Source organism: Lampetra planeri, chromosome 22, assembly GCF_965212315.1.
Source record: "Lampetra planeri chromosome 22, kcLamPlan1.2.h2, whole genome shotgun sequence".
Classification (NCBI taxonomy): Eukaryota; Metazoa; Chordata; class Hyperoartia; order Petromyzontiformes; family Petromyzontidae; genus Lampetra; species Lampetra planeri.
In genome coordinates this window covers 7,393,059-7,416,454 of record NC_136128.1, presented here as the reverse complement: position 1 = coordinate 7,416,454, position 23,396 = coordinate 7,393,059, and the positions used below count along the sequence as shown (strand labels likewise).

The 23,396-nt window shown below is 44.3% G+C and overlaps 1 protein-coding gene across 1 annotated transcript; it reads right to left on the bottom strand.

Annotated features, from left to right (window-relative positions):
- Positions 1-7,807: 7,807 nt before the first annotated feature.
- On the bottom strand, positions 7,808-22,528 carry TBPL1 (TATA-box binding protein like 1). The gene is made up of 7 exons (XM_078604316.1): positions 22,264-22,528; positions 17,758-17,945; positions 16,053-16,135; positions 15,279-15,342; positions 13,554-13,657; positions 12,341-12,435; positions 7,808-9,923 (listed from the first exon to the last, which is right to left on the bottom strand). Exons 2-7 carry the CDS (start codon positions 17,896-17,898, stop codon positions 9,847-9,849), a joined length of 564 nt encoding a protein of 187 aa, XP_078460442.1. The 5' UTR covers positions 17,899-17,945; positions 22,264-22,528; the 3' UTR covers positions 7,808-9,846.
- Between the last annotated feature and the right edge of the window lie 868 nt (positions 22,529-23,396).

The following is a 23,396-nucleotide window of genomic DNA, read 5'->3' as shown; positions in this document are numbered from 1 at the left end:
CAGGAAGAGTTATTTTGTTTTCTTGTTGACGATTTTGGTTTGGCGTCTTCCCCCCACCCCACCCCACCCCCCAATTGTATTCCCTGCGCGCGCTGTCGGCGTCACTTATCATGGGACGGAGAATCTATTCGGAGATTTCTCGCGCGGGGGTGCGAAAGCGACCGCGCGTGTCCGAGAACGGTAGGAATCCTTCGAGTGGCGTTGCCATAAAAAGTAACATCGACTTAAATCTCGATTTAAAGCTTTCGTGACTGCAGGGATTCATCTCTTTGGTTCTTTCGGTAAAGTCACGTAGAAGGGAAGTAATTTCAGCCACACATAATTAATAATAAAATAAAACATAATTAAATTAAAAACAAATTTATGTTTTATTTTTATTATTTTATTACTTCCCTTCTACGTGACTTTACCGAAAGAACCAAGAAGATGACATCGACTTGTAACGCACCGCCCAGCATCGGCTCGATCGCTCGCGAAGAGACAGAACCCAAAGGCGAGCGGGAAAGGCAGCAGCCAAGCGATGAGCAGGCACCAGATTCAATCCTCAAAGCTCCGCGGTCCTCTGTACATTAAGGTGTTATTGATACTCTTAGGTTTTTTCAGGTAGGTAAAAAATGTAATTGAAAGTCAATAAAGGAAATAAAATAAAATAATAAATCACGACGTTTCGGAGGCAACACAAGTCTCCGTCATCAGGTGGGACCGTCACAGCTAAAATTACTGCACCTGATGACGGAGACTTGTGTTGCCTCCGAAACGTCGTAATTTATTATTTTATTTTATTTCCATTATTACTTTTATTAACTTTTAATTTAATTTTTTACCTACGTGACTTTACCGAAAAAACCTTAGAGTATAAATCCTTGCAGTCACGAAAGCTTCAAATCTAGAATAAAGGTGTTATTGGCCAATTATTGAGTGTTTTACACGCGGGTTGGAAACCGGAGCACCTGGAGAAACCCCCACGTACAGGAGTTGACAACACTCTTCTGTCCCATACATAACGGACAGGTGGAGTCCACATTTGCTGTACGCAAGGGTGTCACAGTCGGGTTTTTTTACAATCGGGTTTAATTGTCTTTTTATATTAAACCCGATCATCTGAGAGATTTGGGAGAAATCCGGTTTAATTGGTTCTAATTGCAGAACCGCACTTCTCAACGATGGGCTTCATCCATTCCAAGCTAAGGAACTCACTGGCGCCCACGATTGTGGAGGAGAAGCTCCTCGTGTTCATCAAGACCAACCTGCCCGCCGCATTCTACGACTACCCCGTGCCCTACGCCCCCCCCCCCCCCCCCCGAGTACGATAGCAGCACCGACGAGGAAGCTGCCTAAGCCTTGGATCAGAGTTTCGTATTCATTAAACCAGCTTTTAATTCCCCGAAATCGGGTTTAATTGTATTAAAGAAAAGTCCCGATGCCTGCCGCTGGAAAAAGCGGGTTTTTTCACCCATAGCTGTACGACCTTCTCCAGGCGAACCAGAGTATGGCATCTGCTCTACGCACACGGGGGAAGAGAGTTTGGCAATTTGTGAGGTGATCCATCAATCCTCGCTGCCTCCACTGCTGGTTTACGGGTTGTGTGCAGGGTGGGGGGGCGGGAGATTTCCCCACACATTCTGCTATGACATTGTGTTTTTTTTGTCACAACGGTCAAAGCAAAAATGTCATTTCTCAGAGTGGGGATTTGGCCAAATGTTATGTAAAAACTCACATTTGGACGCTTTTGCCGTGTGTGCAGTCATTCGTGAGTGTGTTGATACCACAGCGTTAACTCGCCACGCTTCACAACTCGCTGTAACCAAGGGTGGCTGAAATTTGGATTCGAACCCATAACCTCAGTGGCCGAAGGCTCGGCACACTCACCTATGGGCCACTTGGCCACCTGATTTCGTAGGATTTTTTTTTGGTTAAACATTGATGCCATAAAAAAAAAATCTCTGAACACGTAAAGGAATGTTTTGGAGGAATTTTTTTTAGTTTTAGACTGAAATGTGGCCATTCAGCGTCTTACACGTCGTATTTACCAAGCTGTAATCGATGTTTGACATCTAAATTACTTAATGCGCCACGGGCATGGCAGGAGTTGTAACGAGAGCGGCTTTAAATCCCCTGATAAGAATATATTTTCCTGGAAAGTGGTTATTAAATCTGTTCATGAGAGTCGTACAAAGTTACGGTATTTTATTTGGTCATCGTTTATATATAGTTAATGTTTTCTGTTGCAAGTAATATATTTTACTTGCAGGGGTGTATGAAAAGAAACATAATTAACGAATACTTGCGGGAATTCTTGCGATGGCGCAATAGTTAGCGGCAAACTGTACTTGAAATATACTCTTAGGTTTTTTCGGTAAAGTCACGTCGGTAAAAATAAATAATAAAAATTAAATAATAGAAATAATAATAGAAATAAAATAATAAATCACGACGTTTCGGAGGCAACACAAGTCTCCGTCATCAGGTGGGACCGTCACAGCTAAATTTACTGTATCAAGTGAGGCAAAATTCCAAGAGACAAGCTCTTAACTACAAGTTAAGGGGGGAGGATGGGGGAGGGGCTTATCTGAATGTGGTAGCCAATGAATTGAACGTGTTGGGGGGGTGGGCAGGGCTAAAAGAGAACAATAGGTGCACATGTTGTTGTAACCGGTGTTGGCTGACAATCCAAATACTAAAAGGGGAGTACTGTTAAACGCTGGGGATGTCAACACTCGGTAAAGTAGAATAGTACCTGTCAAATAAGATGGTCCAAATATGTGTAGTTAAATCTTTTTTGCACGGTTAATAACATCTTTCCAATGATTACTCAGTTTGTACCCATCATCACGGTTGAAATCCAGAGGCGATCACCCATCGTGACAGCTGAAGCCATGCGTAGTGTACTCATTCAGAGTCACTGGTAGGAAGCATTATCCCTCTTGTTAATTCCGGCTCTCACAGCCATAGAGGATAACTCTATACCGGGTCGGGGCAGCCAACATGCTTCCAGACCCACAGCTTGAAGAGGCGAAGACCACGACGACAGCAACACGACGAGTTTCACTCCTGATGGCAGCAGCCCCGACTGTGAGTCGGAGCTCGCCTTTTATTCTCAACAGCGTGGCCAGGCTCCGCCCTCGGTCACGCCCCCTTTTGGATCCCCCAGAATGCTCCGGGCTTGGCCCACGGGTTCAACTGGTAGAACGGGCTGCTACCCAGAATTCCATTGTTTACCAATCTCCCAGCGCCACGCGCTACAGTGACTCATTCAATGTCACTACACATGAGTAAACGTTTTAACCCCCCCCTCCCATACCGCCTCTGTCCACCCAGAAGATTAATGGATACACGATAGTTAGTCGATCGGTAGGTTGTGTGGTGGGGTAAAGTGTGGGGACTCCCACCTCTGTCAAGACGTGGAAGAGGAGGCCAAAACACCCTCAAGGGGCCCTCTAGAGCTGCCTATAGTGAGGTCCCTTCTGACTGAACAAGATATTGGAGGGCTGCACCCTTACCAAATGCCACCTTTTAAACTCGGAGATACATAATTGTGTTAAAATAACAGATCCATTTAAAATAGTAAAATATTTAGTTTGAAATATTGTCATTGCCTGGGCTTCAGGATATATTGAAGTCTTCATGGAGAGTCGAACACAGTCTTGGTAGGTGAGGCTTGGAAGTGGGTGACGTCAATTAATATGAATCATAATTTCAACTTGTAATGCATCGCACATCATTCATTTACTCTCCAAGAGGAAGACCGACTCGGAAGCACGAGGAAAAATCGCAGACGAATTGAAGGCAGCAGCCAAGCAGCGAGCCAGCGCCAACAATGCCCCCCTCCCCACCCCCATATGCTTACACAATGTGGGAGGACAGCGGATTAATCACGCAGGGAAAACTCACGCGCGCACACGGGGCCCAACGCTACATCCCACACGGATGGAACAGACGGAGCGGGCAGGAGCTGCACTGCCGTCGCCTGGCAGAGCAGGGTAGGGCACCTCAAGCCCCCCCCTCCCCCCCCCACAACGTTTGTGGGATCAACCGAGGCTCATCTCGACGAGTCGTGCATTAAAAGGCGTGGATAGGGCATCATCGCCAAGCTGAGTAAATGGACTCATTGTTGGGGGGGGGGGGGGTGCAATCGGTTATCGGCGTTTGAAACATATTTGAATGCATTCCGGGAGTTAATGTTTGAAACGGTCTTTGTGAAGTTTAACGAGCGTATGAATGTGAATTGGCCCCCCTTAAAGAATACGAGATGGGCATGATGATCTGAATTCTTGCATGCGTCATTAAGGCCATGGATATGCTAACTGCTGGATTTTCTTTTTTTACGTTATGCCAAATGTGCGGATAGTTAAACGTCCAGGTGATTTCCTGCTCAAATGAGCATTGCAGCAGTGCTCTCCTGTTTACAGCCCTGCATAGCCAGGAGGTAGGACATTCCAAATTCCTGGCTATGAAAATTCATAGCAATCACCACCCCCAACCTCACTCACCCCGAACTGCGAACACTTGGCAGCGCGCCCTCCTGATAAAGAATCAACAGACTCCACTGAGGCAGACTGGCAAACACACACACACACTCCTGAACAGCACGGTAAGCGGTCTGCCCGTGCGTTTGTTTCTTGACTACCCCGTTGTCGGCAGACGGGAGGGAGCACACACGAACACGGGCAAAGAGAGCCACCCCCACCGGTTAAATGGCAGCAATGCCCCGTTAATGGGGGGCGCCTTGGTGGGCGAGATGTCAACTACCTCGCCTGGTAAATTTCGATTTAAAGCTTTCGTGACTGCATGGATTCATTCATCTTCTTGGTTCTTTCGGTAAAGTCACGTAGAATGGAAATAATAAAATAATAAAAATAAAACATTATTTTATTATGTTTTCTTTTTATTATTTTATTATTTCCATTCTACGTGACTTTACCGAAAGAACCAAGAAGATACCTCGCCTGGTATACAGGACGGCGCGGGTTACGATCCCGACCCTGACGCCTGCTGCATATTAGGAGTTTGCAAGTTCTCTCCCTGCGGTCGCGTGGATTGACACTTGCAGCGACGCAGCGCCTACTGCTGCCCAGCAGCGGCAACTGCGGTGGACAGAAAGCGCGCACGCTGTCGAGCATAGACGCGGCTGTGTGAGTGTGTGTGTGCCGGCAGGGCGGAGGAACTGGGGCAAGGGTCACGGTAGACCAGGGAACCCCAACCCCCGGGCCACGGACCGGTACTGGTCCATGGCCTGTTAGGAACGGGGCCGCACAGCAGCAGGTGAGAGCGGTGAGTCCGCGCGTGGAACCCGCCCCCATTGTTTCATTATTCACCACTTCCATCCGCGCCTCTTTTCCGCACTTGTCCCAGTCACAGTGATGGTAAGCCCACAAGCTCTAACCCCTAGCCAAGATGAGTAAAAAACAAAGTCACTTGAGAGCTTATTTGAAAAGGGGGAAAGACCCAATGATAACCCCCCCCCACCCCGGTCCGTGAAAAAATTGTCTTCCACGAAACCGGTCCCTGGTGCCAAAAAGGTTTAGGACCGCTGAATTAGGGGAGACCTCACAGGGAGGCCCCTGGAACCCTCTGGTAGGTTCGAGAAGGGAGGCGGCGGCCAGGGCGGAGCAAGGCCGCGCTGAGGAGAATAAAAGCAGCGGAAAGCTCCGGGCTGTCGGCTCTGGGAGTGGCCTCGTCTCGTGGCCGCCGCCTTCGCCCCATCATTGCGCGACGGGCAGTGGTTGGGGCAACGCGGCCAGGGTCGTGTCTATGCCGGGCTGGACGGCAGCGTGGTCGAGAGAGAGAGGAGGCCGGAGTTGGTGTGGACGGGATAAATAATAATAATAGTTCAATTTATAACGCGCGCAAATTTGCAGACGTAGTGGCCGCAACTCAGAGGCGCGGAGCCAAGCTCAGAGTCGCTCGAAAGCACGTGGTTGTAGAGGTGAGTTTTTAAGTCTCTCTTGAAGGAGGTGATTGAGGTGATGCTGCGAATGTGCAGAGGGATATCGTTCCAGACTTTTGGGGCTGCCACCGAGAAGCGGCGCATAGACACGATGACCATCCTGGATCTTGGTATCAAGAGGAGGTCGTGAGTCGCGCTGCGCAGGCATCTGCCGTGTGCTGAGCTGCAAGTTGTCAATAATGAAGAAAGGTACGGCGGGCAGGTGGATATGAAGGCATTGTGGCAGAGGCAGGCGGTCTTGTATGTGACCCTACTGGCGATGGGTAGCCAGTTGAGGGCACGGAGACAAGCTAGTGAGTCGAGACGGGGATGAGTGTGGGCAATGACGACGCGTGCTAGGTTGTTTCGTAGTCTTTGAAGTTAGAGGCAGTGCCTCCTTTCAACGACCTCGTCTCCGACGGTTGCGCTTTCGCTAAGTTGTCCCCACCTGAAGAAGGACGCTTGTGTTGCGCCCGAAACGTCGTGATTTAATTTATTTTTCACCTACGTGACTTTACCGAAAAAAACCAAAGCGTGCGAGACAACTCAAATACTGGGGGGCCCCACCTGACCAATTGCCGCACGCCCCCCCCCCGAGCCGATGTCGTCACTGCTGCAGTGTTCATATGGAACGCATCGAGATAAAACGCCGTCTGTAATCTCTGCAATGGGCGTCACGGTGGCAAGATGTTAACTACCTCGCCTGGTATGCAAGGAGGTCGTGGGTTCGCTCCTGACCCTGACGCCTGTTGTACACGTTTGGAGTGAAGCATCATATCTCTCCGTGGTCGCGTGGATTTTTCTCAGGGTTTTCCCTCCACATTTAGAAACAACACGGCTACATAGCTCAATAAGCATTAACTAGTCAAATTAAAATACAGATAATCGATTATCCGCCGGATTTTCAAAAACGCCAATCACGTAATTATCTAAAACAGCTTATTTTTGCACATTCTTGTATATTTTGCTTTTAGGTGTTGGTTTTTAGTGTTTAAAATGTGTAAACTATTTGAAATTGGCTTAAACATACAAAAAAATCCAACTTTTAAATGTTACCTATTTATTGTACCGTACTTACCACACGTGCAGTATTTTCATCGTTTACGTTGTATGTAGTGTATAATGTAGTGTAAACAATAACACTGAAATCAAGCAAAGCTACTTTTTTTTTTATCACGCTACATGGTGCCGATCGACGAACTGGCCTTTGGAACGGTTTTGCCGGATCGGCGAGGAACCATCGGATAAAGTTGGTAGCAGCCGAATAATCGACGCTCAACTTGCTGTAGTTCATAGTTTAAAGTTCCCTCTCGTGCTGCGGAAGTCCGTTAGCGCCCTCGACCCGTAGCTTGGTGGCTCTACAATGCCGCGTGTCTCCTGCACCTGGACGTGTTCCATGTCAGTCCGAGCTTACCGTAGAAAAAGCCGAATCAGCCAAGACCTCTATCACGAGTTGTGAAGATACAGCAGGCGCGCACACACACACACGCTTGCCAGCAATTAAGAAACAGGGTAACGGTAGTAGTGGAATGACCGGTAGTAAAACTACTTTGAACAGCTACACAGCTCCGATGTAAATTGCTAATTATTTGGTGGCCATGTATTGGCAACGGTGCACTGATACAATTAACAAAACTCAACACGTTCGTCAATAATTGATGTGTTCTGAAGGATCATTGCCCAGAGCGTCATCTATCGTTTTATTTGAAGGCAGTTATTTTTTTTTCACGTCTCTGTGTTTTGACAACTCCATTAACTGCAGGAGTTGAAGTAATGAATGTTTCAATCGGACTTCAGCGGCTTTCACAACTCCAGTCCTGCGGAATAACGTCCATTCCACCCTTCCACATCGACCAACGTATACGAACGTAATGCACGTCATAAATGAAAGCACAAATTTATTTCCTCAGAACCAGATGTCACCCCAAAGAACGATGCAAGTAAAAAAAAACACAATAAGTTGCTACGAAAAAACTAACCACAACTTTATTACAATCCAAGTTAAAGTATTATTTTGAACACAGCACAATCGTGTGTTGGCTGGGCAAAGGGCTGGAGCTGATCCGCATGATCATGATCAGGAACGTAGATCATTAAATAGTTTCAAATGGCCAAGCGTTTGGCATTCATATCAACTGAAACGGATTAGACTCACAATACAACGCATTGAATTGTGCACGTACTAATCGATGTTTGATTTGTATCTGCCAATACCCCTGTAGATTCTATAGATTCGCATTGCTTTAGATTCAATGTGCAGCCCCAAGGGCCGAAACGAAAATATTGCTTCGCGAATTTAAATGACCACGGAATTGGTGACATTTCGACGGTGGCAGGAATAAGTGGCAGTTGGTCGACTCCACAGTCAATGGGGGCGGACGTGCGCGGGTTGCCTTCATGATTGACGCTCGCACGCGTGTGAAGGCGGCATTGAACAGGCCCTCTTGCTGAGCTGCAATTCCCAAACCGTAGGAGTTGATGGGGCTGCAAAGATGTGCTAATCGGAGGCTACAACGGCCGCTCTCGTTGCTCACTGGCCGAAGCTTAAAATGTAGCTCTTTTAAAGCCACTTTTTTGAGAAAGTTTATTTTCTGTAAGCCAACGTGGTGGGGTGTGGGGTTATGACCTCATTTGGTGGGTTGGGTCCTCTCACCTGGGAAGACAGGCGTCAGTGCAACACAACACATGCCGCCTTCATGCGGGAGAGAATAAGGGAAGCTGAAAACTCAAAAGTTCACATTTTAGGCTCCCTGTTTTTACCATCCCTTACCTTTAAGCCAACCTCCGATATCGTTCAGCTGTGCACTGTTAATAAGCACGCAAGGAGATTATGTCCCTTGCTGCTTGACTTTTTACACCAAATCCCTGCAGTGGACTGAATGCTTCACAACATTCGGGACAAGCGCCACCTCGATTTTCTCATAAAAAAGTTTCCCCACGACTGCCAGCCGTTTTTATCCAGATTCCAATGCTGAAAACGTTTCCAGAAAATTAAGCCCCATCAAGATTGAAATAAAGACTTCATCTCCGGACCGAGGATAAATTCCACGACCGGCCGGTATAAATCACATGATATTTCTCTCGTTCCGTATATTTTCTTTGAATAAACTATAACATCTTAGGAGCCCGCTTCTCTGCTGTATCCACAGCCACATTCTCTGGTTTATCTTGGCCACATCTACCGTATCTCAATGCTTTGATGCTGTGCTGTGGGAGGGGGGGGGGAACCCATTTCCGGAACAACACGCAGCCGAACACGTCACTCCGAATGCTCCGAAGCGTTAGGGTATTTTTCGATTCGATAGGGGCCTTCAAAAAGAAGTGTCACGTTACACACCGAAGCGGTTTTGTGTGCGCGTCGCTGAAAATGCAACTTCAAAATTTCAGACTTCTCTTCGCCTTGTGTGAAAGCGCAAAACGACGACGAAATGCTTTTAAAAGACACGGTGGGGGCGAGGTGATTACAATGCAATGAGATACACGTGTTAAGAGGTTAAAACAAAAACAACACAGTACGGCGGCAAATGACAAAAGACTAAAACACCCACAAGCAATGGCTCATTCAGAAATCTAAAACATTTCCCCCACAACCCCTAAAATATGTTTTGTTATTTAACGACGCGAGCAATGCAAGTTATATACTGAATGTAAACCTGTCCTGCTCGTCAGTAAACAGATGTTCATGCTGCTCCGGGGTCACTGCGCACATGGTTGCTGGGTTGAACGCGGTTGAAATTTGTCTTCGTAGGGAGAGTTTTGCATTCGCGAGCTGCTTTTGAATATTTCCGTAGCGTGTAATGTCTCGTCGTTATTTCTTCCCTCCGTGCGGTGTTCTAGCGTCTTTGCTTCTCCGTAGTTTTATTTTTGTCACTTTTGTTTCCTCTCCTTTTCATTGCAGGCGAGCGAAAGAGAGACCACAATCACGTGACCTTTCTGCAGGCGCACACCAGCGGGTAGATCTGCTCTATGGCCTGCGCAATCAGGGACACGTTCGGCGCTGTCGGCAAGAAACACAAAAGATCGCCGTCACTGATCAAGCATCACGACCACTTCAACTTCACCGTTCACATTCACCCATGTGGTGCCCAATAACAACTTCGCAGTCTATAAACTATTTAATATTTTTTTTTTACCAGGTAAGACCCACTTAGCTATGTAGCTCTTTTTCAGAAGCAATCTGGCCGCAAATGATAGCTCAACGAAGTGGCTTATCGCGTGGAAATGTACAGCAGCCAAATACTCTAAATACACGTTGCTTCTAAATCTGGAGGGAAAAACTGGACGACCCGGAGAAAAATCCACGTGACCATGGGTAGAACATACAAACTCCAAATATACAGAAGGCGTCAGGGTCGGGATCGAACCCACGATCTCCTGCATACCAGGCGAGGGATATAACATCTCCTAGCCACAGTGGCGCTTTTCTTCAGAAAGTCGCTTTTCCGAAGAAGAACGGAAAGGTGCGCATACTTGGAATCGCGTAGAATCGCAGCGGCAGACAGAAAGAGGAACGCACGGGTTAGCGAACATCGCGCGGGTTAAACACGCCACCTTGACTGTCAAGAAGAGTGGGCTCAGGCGAGGCTCGCAACCAAGTCGCAGCCGATGGAGCAAACGCCTCGAGAGGACGAGCACCGTGTGTAGACGCTGTTAAGTTGCTAACTTGCAGGGCCGTGAGATGGCGATGGCTTGGGAAAGCCTTGATCCAGGCAGTTGATTTATCAATGGGTGGTGATAATAATTGCAACTTGTGATGCGCACAGTATTCGTTCACTCTCAAAGTCACGAGGAACCACAGACAACCACAGACGAGCAGGAAGGCCAGCCACGTGATGAGCCACAACCAACAATTGCCCAAGTTCTCTGGTCCTTGATATATGAAGGTGTTATCGGCCAATTAATTCGTGTTTATTTGTGGGAAGAATTTATAATAAAGGTTTCTGGGTTAGAACCCGTAACTATATAAACGTCGTAACCTGCCAAACCACGTAAGCAAAACGTGCAAATTAGTTACTACTTCAGCCCACCGGTTGTGTGTTGGAGAGTAAATCCACAACATTTGTAATTTGTGGGAAGAAACCGAAGCTTTCGGAGAAAACCCGCGCGTGCGGGGGACGGGAAACGTTCTATCACATACTGACTGAGCAGGTGGAGTTCACATTCTTGCTGCACTGCCGTCTCCTGACAAGCCAGGGTATAACACCTCCCCTCCCCCAGTGCTGGATTACAGGCCCGCGTGCATGGGCCACCATTCAGCACTGCCAGGCGAGGTGACGCTCTTCCTTGCTGGCAGTTTCAAGTGTAGTTATCGCAACCGTGTTGAACATTATGAAAGGATAAAAGCACGTGAACAATAAACGCCGTCCCAATTGAGTGTGACAAAATCTGAGATGGTTTTGCTCGAACGTGTCAAGGTTAATTAGTTTAACACGTAGGCTTTCGCGACCAATATTGTTCATAATCAACGATTTTTGGGTTTAGATCGCGTTATTTATAAATGTGTCGTAACCCTCCACCACCCGACACGGCCAATCAGTACAAAAGTGTCACGTTGACAAAAGACAAATAGTTCACTGCTTTAGCCCACCGGTGTGTTGAAGCGTGAAACCACAACATTTACAATTTGAGTACGACGTTTCGCTGGTAATTGCATCCAGCATCATCGGGCAATTCGCCAGACCATTCTGGACAAATAGTTCACTGCTAAAGCAGTGAACTATTTATCTTTTGTCAACGTGACACTTTTTTACTGATTGGCCGTGTCGGGTGGTGGAGGGTTACGACACATTTATAAATAACGCGATCTAAACCCAAAAATCGTTGATTGTGTCAAGGTTAATTCTGAGATTTCGTCTTCCAGAGGACGGTTTTCTAACCTGGGGTTATACAATGCCTTCTTCAAGCATTTACAATGGCAATTTATTAATCACATAGGGTGGCAAATAATAACAATGTTGTAATGTAGACGAAGAATTAGAGAAAATCACAATCACACAAACGTAGAGGCAAATGGGCCGAATGAAACAAACTCGTCCGTTTTCCCAATTTATTCCAATTGTGCTATCAGCACGATGTCACGAGATGAAGCATCCAATCAGAAATCTCGGAGAAGTGCACTCCGTGTGTCAGATAACGGTCACGGATGACATGTTTCACAGGATCTCTCCATAAAGAGCCTTAAAAGTATCCTTGTAATCCAACTGGGACACCCGTGTACACACATACACATGGCATCTCTATCTCCGACTCAAAACCGATTATGTCACACGTTACCAATCAGCAGGCGCATGCAGTGTGTAACGTAGGGGGGTTGGAAGGTATTGGAATGCGTGCCGCTGTGGAACGCGAGGAAAGGGCGCTTCAAGCGGGCGCTTCAGGCGACGACAGAGACGCTTTGCAAGCACGGAGCGGTACCTGTGAGTGTGATGCTGCCCGTTGAAAAGATCTGCAGCGTGGCTGACAACGACTTTATCTTGTATGTTGCGGCTGGGTGCAGCTCCGGCTCATAGCTATGGGTCACACACGAGACAACAAAGGGACCTGTCACGTTGTTGTCGAGTGGTTCCGAGTCCGTAAAACTAACGGCAGTGGTCCATATCAACTGAGGTCAAGCTGCAGGTGAGATAGTTCGGACGTGAATTGTCCACCGCTCCACCTAGGCGTAAAAATGCGTCTTCATGTCCAGGGAATTTAATTATATAGAAAAATGTGTCCGGCATGGTTGCTCATGACGTCAACAAAATACCCACCGTAAACATTTGTTAATATATATTTGCATTTTACGTGAGTGTATATAACTATAAAGAATTAACGTGTGGTTGAAAAGCCCCTCTTGACACTCAAGTCAATGTGGCAAGCTAACGAGCAGAGCGGGGAAGGTCAACGCAGGCAGCTATTGCAATAAAACCCCATGCTATGTTGAAGGTTTACCAAACACACACACAGCCTGCTGTAACACAGCACATCGCACAAGATTCACCCTCGAGGTCAGGCGTAGGCAACCTTTCGAAGAAGAAGAGCCATTTTTTTAAATGTATTGACCAAAATAGTTCGAGAGCCTCATCACACGCAGAGCTACTTGTACACAAACACAGCAGCAGGTGACAACCACATTGTGACTTAAATAAACAAAATGAAATAGGGTGATGGAATAAACTGCATCTATTTAGTTTAGATTTAAAGCTTTCGTGACTGCAGGGATTCATCTTCTTGGTTCTTTCGGTAAAGTCACGTAGAAGGGAAATAATAAAATAAAAAACATAATAAAATAATTCTCACGACGTTTCGGCCACAACGCAAGCAGCCGTCCTCAGGTGAAGAATAGGTCTGTTGGAAAGACTGTCTGAATTCATTCATTCAGACACTGTCTTTCCAACAGACCTGTGAATTCATTCAGACACTGTCTTTTCGACAGACCTGTTCTTCACCTGAGGACGGCTGCTTGCGTTGTGGACGAAACGTCGTGAGAATTATTTTATTATGTTAAATTTTTATTATTTTATTATTTCCCTTCTACGTGACTTTACCGAAAGAACCAAGAAGATGAATCCCTGCAGTCACGAAAGCTTTAAATCGAAATTTAACAGCATACCAGTTAGTCAATCACGTGACCATGCATAGGAAGCACCTGGCTATTGGTCGATGCGTTTTGGTGAAGTCCACAAGACGGATCTCAAAAGGCATGGAGCAGACGGCCAGCACATTCACCACCTTGAAGGCGCAGAATCGGACCTGTGTTGAAAACAAACAAAAGCATCAACAGGGCAGCCTAAGAAATATATAAAATTACAAGTCGATAAAATAATAAGTCGTGGAGTTATATCTCGCAGGAAGGTCCGATACAAAAAACAAACACCTGCTAGACATTTAAATTTCATTTTGTTTATGCACGTAACAACTCAAGAGACCAGGATAGTCTCGTTTGCAAGAGGTCACCAAAACGACAAAGTAAAACAAACAAAATCACGTACCGCACTGAAACAAATAGAAATCAGTGCCATAGTCAAATGTGTCACGTTAGAAATCCCAAACATTGCACGAACATAAATAAATGTTGAATAATAAATCCCCTTCAGCACAAGCCAGCTAGGGCAGATCACTTCCAAACTGATCATAGTACAATTACAAATCAATCTACATAAACGTTAAACGGAAAAAGAGTGACCATTATAATAAAATGTGAACAGTAATGGCTGCGTGTCAAAGATATTAACATATTCTTAGGTTTTTTCGGTAAAGTAATGTAGGTTAAAAATTAAAATTAATAAAAGTAAAATAAAAATAAAATAAAAATCACGACGTTTCGGAGGCAACACAAGCTTCCGTCTTCAGGTGGAACGATTTTTATTTTATTATTATTAATTTAAAAATTTTACCTACGTGACTTTACCAAAAAAACCTAAGAATATGAATCCTTGCAGTCACGAAAGCTTCAAATCTAGAAAGATATTAACTTGTAAATACAAAGAAGTTAACCTACGCTGCATGCTATGCCCGAGGCTGTCCAATATGAGCTGAAAGCTTCATTGATGAGCAATAACACTTTAAAGTTACGACCGAGTGTGTTGCCATGGCATTGAAGAGATATTACCGCCGGAAACGGTGTGAAACGGTGCGTTAACGTGACATCACTACCGTGCTATGGAATGCCTGACTGCAGTTTGACACATTTTTCCCCCAATAATTCCATCACCATTATTTGGAGTCGGAGTCAAGTCCTTATTCTTTTACGTGTCATTTGTACTCTCAATTCAGTGCATTACCACCAATCTAACATTTGTATCGGATTTTCAAATAATTAGCAAAGTTGTAAATAGTCACTTCTTAAACGTGTGATTGTATACATTTATCTGCGTGCAAGAATTTACTTTAATTAATGAATTAGTGTTGTCAGCATGAGACGCCGACTAACCAGAGCTGTTCGTTTTTTGGCTTAAACGTTCCATTAACAATGCAATTATTCAGCACACAGTTATGACGAATTATCACAGCCTCCTGCCTGAATGCCAGGACTATTTATGAAAAGAAAACTACCTTTTAAATCATATTTCCTTGAGTGTTTGGAAATTTATTTCGCTGGGTATACAGTCAGTTGTGACTGAAAACCATGTGGCTTTGGGAGAAAAAAAATAACACTTCAGTAAATTGCGAGATCACGAGTCTGGCTTACACAAGCTGCAGAGAAAGACTTTAGTTATATTGGGCGAGGAGAAGATGCAAAGGAGTGTACATAACACGACCTTTAAACGAGATGGAAGCCAGCATCCTCTCGTTTGAATAACCTTCTGCAAACGCACACTAAGAATACTCAGGACAGCGTTTCCTGCGGGAAAGTTTAACGCGAGTTCCGCACCTTGAAGCCCAGCTTTTGTAAACATCGGGCGCACCGCCGCGCCCCAATCTTCGCGTCCTCTTCGCTGCACGCGGGGGGGGGGGGGAAATCGAAGTCAGCCTTGGCGTAACAACGGCAAAACCATTCGCGTGCGCGCGTGTGAAAACCGCGGGCCACTCTCTCTCCATAACTCCCATCTTGCCTAAGTGGTGTCCAACCCTCATTCTGGAACTGCAAAGGAAATACTAACCCAGCCATTGGTTGAGGGTGAATTTTGCCCACACATATACCGTGCGACTCCTCGTGCAACTCTGGCTTGAGGATGGAAACTTTAAGGAGATGTGTTATTTAAGACACAGCGGGTATTTGAACCAAAGGTGATGAGGCAATTATAAAATCTACGGCAACCGCCATGCATTTCTACTCCTGCTAGATAAATGCAATAGATAAGATAAGGTGGTAGCCAAAGGGTTTTAATAATGGGATATCAGACACAGGCACAATCACACCATTACGTCTTAATTAAGCAAACAAAGCAACCTCTGACATCAAATTACTTACTCTGTTATGCAATTGGCACTCAGATTTTGAAAACAATTCCGTCATTGAGGAAACTCAACTGTTTCCAGTGACACATTCTCAAATTATTTGGCAGCCACCACGTCTATATTAAAAACACTGCTGCATGCGCCTATGCTTTATTAAGGACGCAGGACTTGACCAAGTTTCCCTCACGTGGTGTGTAATACACATTTTCATATCAGCTGTCCTGCGTTTGAATAAACACACTCCTACCTTGTGGCTCCCGTGCAGATGACCTTCCCTGAAGACCAGATGGTCGACGTGATTCGAGGTCGTCTGAGCTTCATGAGCACCTTCTGTTGTGCACAGTCGGGGTTTGCACGCACACACAAACGGTCATGCCAGGCCCCACTGTGACCAAGACAAATGTGGCAGCACAGGTTTCGCAGAGGTCACACAAAGGGCATAGCTGCCAGCCAGGATTAAAGCAAGTCTCATGCAAAACACTAACATTATATTCTTTACCGAAAGACCTAAAGAATATGAATTCCTGCAGTTACGAAAGCTTTAAGTCACTACCATTATATTAAAACAAAAAATGTTGTGATACTGTATTGGCAATGGTGCATAAGACAAATAACCAAAACTCAACACATTCATAAGTAACACTACCCGAAAGGAAATACTGTGTATAAATAGGCAACATTTTTGTCAGTGGCCATTCTTAATAGGATATGTGCTATGGGCAATGGACCTTTAACAATGTCATCGTATATGCGTCATGAAGTGGTGACCATTGTCTGAAACGTCACGTATTGCATCTTTTTCGGGCAGCGTTATTGAGGATTTTGTTGAGTTTTACCATTACTCTACTGCTCCAATTTGAAAAATACTTTACGCAGACCGAAACGTCGCTACAATTAATGCTGTATACATTGCAGTGCATACACGGATCAATGGAAAATGTTACATTCATCATGATGTAAACCTCTTTAAAGCATATATGCACCGCAAATTTTATTCCATTATGTATGTATAGTATTAAAAAATAAATTGTAATAAATAAAGCCCTATTTTGTATAATTCCCATGCAAATAACAGATTACTACTGCTAAATATAAAGTTTATTTGGCCACAATGCAAGTTCCTTTGGCCACAATATTACTCTACAACCAAGCCTGGGCATAACGACACATGGTTAGGATATGGCAGTACAGAAAGTAGGTTTGTGAACCTGCCCATGCAGACATGTTATTGTTATGTCTTCATTTCAACAGGTTTTCTTAAGGCAAATTCAGTTTCTTCCCAAATGCAAAATAGCCTTATCAAGGAAACCAGCCCAATGCAGGACCCTGTGGTAAAATATCCTGGCTAATCGTGATGCGACAATTCATCAATTAATGTTATTTGACTTATGCAAGTGAGAAATTATTACAAAGATTAATGAAAATTTCATGAAAATTCAAAGCTAATGTTCTTTTTTATCTAATGAGTCGAACAATACTGTATGCAATGAAACATGATAATTAATATTGGATGAGAAATGATTGATTCCTGAATCGCAACATCACCCAGAATCATGAAAATTCAGTCATTTGAGCGCTTGTAGTTCAACTAAAAACATTTTTTTTTATTTTGCCACTAAGGCCCACTGAGCTATTTGCTTTTTTTCAAAAGTGACCTGGCCACAAATGATAGCTCAACGAAGTGGCTTATTGTGTAGAAATGTATAGCAACCAAATACTCTAAACGCATGTTTCTAAACATGGAGTGAAAACCCGGAGAACCCGGAAAAAATCCACGCGACCACAGGGAGAAATGCAAACTCCAAATATACAGGTGTCAGGATTGAACCCACGACCTCCTGCATACCAGGCGAGGGAGATAACATCTCGCCACCTCTTGCAAAAGTACGAAAGACGTCACCCCCTGACTGAATGTGCACAAGACTGATGGAACCCGTGGCGTGTGCTCTCACCCCTTCGTCGCGCTTGTACATGACATTGGCTCCCTCCAGGGCGATGTGCCTCAGGTCGAGGTGGCAGCGCGTGCGGAACACGCACACCACGTTGGTGATGAGGATGTCGAGAGACAAGGGCTCCCCGCCAGGGGCGTCCATGGTGTCGCGACGTACCCAGGTGCTGCACGCGTCGCTCGCTGTGTCAGCTGCGGCGGGCGAGAGAGGCCATTGGTTACCGTGGCAGTGGTGGGCTCACACAAGTAAACTGGGTTCATCAGAATGAACGGATTAATTCGCATTTTCGTTACTCAACCCATCGGTAGCACGGCCTTCTGGGAGTGCATAATCTCAGCAGCATTAATTCAGCGCAAGCAAATTTGGACCAGTTTGAACATACAAGTGTCATCAGTCGTCAGGCTCACTTGAATCAATGACGACGAACTGCCAGACGCCAAAGACAGGGACGACCCTCTCTTTAAATAAAAAGCTAAATGCTAAATTATACAATACATATAACGATTAGCATGGTAGGCTACGTATGGTGCGAAAGAAGTTTAACATACGTACAAATGAAAATACTGTCATCGTTTGTACCGTGTGTTGTTCAGAATTGTCTGATGTTTCGATATACGTGCCTAAGTTCCTGAATAAGCCCTCAGCAAGTGGAGCGAAAAGTCGGGCGTCATGCTGAACAAGACGCGATTCAACTCGAAGCCACAAGACCGAACTAAACATCTCAACCACGAAAACCTATGCAGTAGATTCATGAGTGATCCCGAGTATCTTTGCAGTATCCAGTGAGAACCACTGAAGCATCCCCAATACTTTCCACCTTTCATCTGTGGAAATTAATTGCACATGGCAACTAATGGGTACATATTTTACTGGGCAGACTGGATACCAATGTACAGACAGCAGTAGACAGCATTAGCCTGCATGTGATTTCCTCCTTATTTATTGGAAATATTTAACACAAGAAATCCCCTGTGAGATGAAAAATCTCATTTTCGCAGGCGTCTTGAGAGTAATCAGTAGAGAAAACAGCAGCATTGGATACCAAACGCACAATTACAACTGTGTAAAACTCGCAAAATGAGAAAAAATATATAACCAACATTATTCACAGAATATGTAAAGCCATGAAACTTTGCGCAATATAAAATTTGACGGTAAAACGTGGTTTGTTATGTTGCAGATGTCAGGAGCTAAGCTGTGTGTAGCTCTATATAGATGGTGTGATGTTCAGTAGTCATCTTAAACTTACATTTTGAAATACTATTTACTTTGACAATGTTGAAATTCTGAACCTAGTTAATGAGCGAGCTTATCAGATGGGTAATGGTTTAGCAAGTCATACCTTTCACTTGATGTTGAGTCATGATCGCTGGTAAGAACAAATCTGGGACAATGTTTCACACTTCACCCAACTGCATATTTGTGTTGAAGCCCTGCCCTCTTAAAACCTCATGGGCTAAAAGGCAGCCACCTGCTCTGTCTGTTGATTAATTGAGTGAAAGCAGTCAAGGGATCACTATCGTCTAGTTTTAACGCTGCGCTCATCGTGATGGGGAGCAGCAGAGAAGCCATAAAGATGTGCTGCTGTATGTCCGAAGGAGATCAGGGACCTATCGGATGGTGTTTGTGAAAAACCTGCCCTCAACTGTCTTAACAGAACCCACTCTCTCCCCCTCAGCATCTCCATCCCTGCGCGCTTCTCATTTCACACGCCTTGAGTGTTTCTCTCCTCCCATTACCATCTCCTCACTTCTGCGTATGAGATCAAGTTGATTCCGACATTGACGTTTATTTCAATGATTCTCTTTAAATGCTTGCTGTTTCTGCAATCTTTAGAGACGTGTCATCTGTATAAAATAATTTGTTAAATAATATTAAATGTAAAGGTTATCTTTACTTAACCAGGTGTGATTCCATTGAGATACATAATAGGCAGATGTGGGTTAAATGGTGAATGCAGATACATGGGTATCGCATTAAATCTACCAAATTTTTCTCATGGCCACATATTTTAGTGTGATATTCAACTTTAAACCTAGTCACTTTTGCGCTTGCTTTTAAAACAAGTGGAGAAGCTGCCTAATTAAAATGCTGCTGGGATACCAAAGAATATGGGATACATTTGTTCAGAATGGTCATCGCCAGTTTGATGGTAAACAATCTAATTTAGTAATCTTGGTAACGACACGAGACTCAATAAAGGCACTTTCCAGTTTGTGCAAAATGTTTTAAGTTATTGGTTAAACATCCCAATGCAGAACCTGATTGAAGAAATCTAACAGACTGTCAGTATTTCCTGGATAAACGTGGCATTATTTATTTTGAGTTATCCAGTCGTAAGTGTTATAAACTATGTACTTTGTTCTGGATACGACTCATATAACCATTGCTTGCGCATCGTTCCTTCAGCTAATGCCACATTACAAACAACACTAACTCATCTGAGAAGGAACGGTAAAAAATTCCTTATTTGCATGAAATTACTATGGTGGAAAAGTGGGACATTTCCACAACATAAACATATCCACAATGTGTGTTCCTTCATTGACTTATGGAAATTGCGGCAATGGTGCAAAAATGATAAGGGTCTCATTTATGCATGAATTTTGCACCCATCATACGCTAGAATATTTATGAAGACACGTGTGGAGAAGTGTGGTACATGTGGTCTTGTGGTGTAAATGATATTGTAACGTGAACCCATGAGTAAGCTGTCAATCAGTAAGATAGGTTCAACGACATTTATTACCTTCATAGTGCTGGACTATAATATTTAATGTGGAAGTTCCCTATGCGTTGGTTGTATGCGATTATACAAGGCCGTACACTCGTTGCTGTACTTTCGTTCTCATTGACAGTTTAAGACATCGTCCTATCAACGAAAAGGAAAATACACATTCAGATGTGCACACGGAACCGAATAAACATGGCTCTGATCTGGTTGACAAAACTCTTAAGTTCAGTTTTACAAATGCACGCCAATCTTCTCTTGTTCAAATTTGTATTTCATCATTTTCATCGTGGTCCTCCTTCAATAACTATCCCAGGAATAGATATTCAGTTTTGTTTTCAGCTGTGTCCCCGCGATTCAAATCACATAGTTTGATAAACAAGTTGTACGTGACTTAGTTATGATCCAACATATCTTGAGCTCAATTGTGCAGTGTTGTTTAAGTAATTTTTACATTTGCAGTTCAATGTTTCATTGGTAAAGCTGATCGACAAACATTCCTACATTAATTTTTAAATCCTTTATATTAAGTTCACTTGCTTGCGCGCTTACGACCGTGCAAATCTTTCGGTCGTTTTTTAACCCACTTCCCGTGATCCAATCGAGCTGACATTTTGCACACAGACTCGTTGTGCGTGACAATTTATTTTCGTGAAAAATTTTTTCCAAAATTTTACACTTTTTAGGAAAAAATAAATTATATTTAATTACCAATTGCTTAATGGCGGCAGGCAATCATCTGACCCATAGGTGGCAGCCATCTCAAGCCAGAGGACGAGAGGACTCTAGCCGCCACGCATATAAAGGATTTATAGTGAAAAACTTAGTTTTTACGGGTTAATTTTTTATGTCCATTTTTCCAATCCAATTTTCATAAAACCTCGTCACTGTGAATAACTTCGGCAAAAACACGTCTTCAAGTCCGACTGCGCATAAAACATTGTTTTAATTTACATTAACAAATGTTAATTATATCCAATATAACAACCCATTGAACATTTTCACATCAAATTCCTACGACTACTCAATAGGAGGTCCCTATTGACTCGCAAGATCGCATTCAACTGCCTCTATGGACTCAGTGACCCATTTAATATCCATTGAAGCTGTACTGCCTAACAAAACACATTCCTACGATAAGCAATCATCGTGAAAATATGTAAATATCCCAATTACAGTCGCTGTTCTTTAATCACGCACAGCTGGTTGTTCCTCTGCCCTGGCCAGTGGTGGAAATTCCACATTCCTGTGATGGGGCCAATTTGACCATTGCACGACCGCGACTGTACTTACCCACATCAACTCAATGCCCATTACTCAGTATATAATTTTAACCGTGAATCATATTAGAAGCAGTGATTCATCCGTTATTAATTGTGATTCAAGCATTTAATCATTTGGCTTACGCGGGCTATGACAATTTCACATCCCCACGACGGAGCCCTCTTGGTAAGCAACACAAACACCGACTCCCAACACACCTACATCAAAAACATTCACATGATTCACACCGAACGGTCGCATAGTCTGCACACCACATGCAAAGAAGCGAAAGTTGTTGGCTATTCTGACCGGTTACATGCACCGCCGTCGCCGCCACAGTGAAGGCCTCACCAGAGACGCCGCTTAACAAAAAAAAATCTCCACCACCCCCCCCCGCCGCCTCAAGCAACGCCATCAAACCGTTGCTCGAACCCTTAAAATAACCACAACTCAGCACGCAAAGTGACGAAGAGTCGATTAATGAAGCGTCGCCGCTATTGTGTCTCCCTACTCACCGCTCCTCTGAGGCCTGGTAGGTTGCCAATGGTCGGCGAGTGGTGGTGGTGGTGATAGAGGGGGTCGATACGCCAGAAGCAATTGACGGGATCGGCGGGCAGGGCCGTGTTTAGTGTGTTTGGTGCGCTTGTTGTTGCTGTTATTGTTGTTGTTGTTTATTAGTTGCGATGTTTGTGTCCAACTCTGCGCGTCGCTTTAACTCGCGTTGAGGCTTTTCTCTGGGCGACGGCCCCGCCGCCTTCACTTCCGGGGCAACGGCGGTTTCTACGGTGGCTGCGGGGGCACTCGCATTGGGCGTTTGGTAAATACGGCTAAATGTGCAAGGTGCTTCAAAAAAATGTTAGCACTTTTTTTTTTATGGGACTTTTGTTTTTAATGGGAAAAGAACGGATAATAATACTTTAACATGATAAGAAATTTATGTTAATAGCTTCAAAAAGTCAAAGAGTCTCTACTTGTTCGCCATCGTTGTCAACACAGGCCTGGAATCTTCTCCAGGTGGTCTCTAGAGCCTGGAGGAGGCACATTTTGTGGCATTGTTGTAAGCAACCTGTATATGCCGGGTGGTTTAACACGTAGGCTTTCGAGACCAATATCATCCATAATATAGTTTTTTTGTTAGATCGCGTAAATAAAAACACGGGATTACTCCACAAATCTGGCTGTCGCCTGATGATGCTAGTGGTAATTACTGGCGAAACGTCGTACTCAGATTATAAATGTTGTGGATTTGGCCTCCAACACACCGGTGTGCTGTACTAGTGACGAATTGGCACGTTCTGTTTACGTGACAACCCTTACGAATTGTTTGTGTCGGGTGGTGGCAGATTTAACGACACATTTATATTTATGCGATCTAAGCCAAAAAAAACACCTACATTATGGATATATACAGAGTGTCCGAAAAATGAATATACGCGTTAATCGACTTGTAAGTTTTAGTTTATTTAAATGTGTTATGGTATTTACGAGATAATTTCGAATTATTTTTTGACTTAAAATTTTCGTGACTGCAGAAATTCTTCTTCTTGGTTCTTTCGGTAAAGTCACGTAGACAGAAAACAAAAATTAAAAGCAAAAAACCCACGACGTTTCGATCGCAACACAAGCGATCTTCTTCCCACCAATTCAT

Coding starts and splice junctions, on each gene's coding strand:
- TBPL1 (XM_078604316.1), bottom strand. CDS start 17,898: ATGGACGCCCCTGGCGGGGAGCCCTTGTCTCTCGACATCCTCATCACC. Junction 16,136..17,757: donor TGTACAAGCGCGACGAAGGG/GTGAGAGCACAC, acceptor TGTGCACAACAG/AAGGTGCTCATGAAGCTCAG. Junction 13,658..15,278: donor TACAAAAGCTGGGCTTCAAG/GTGCGGAACTCG, acceptor TTTTCAACACAG/GTCCGATTCTGCGCCTTCAA.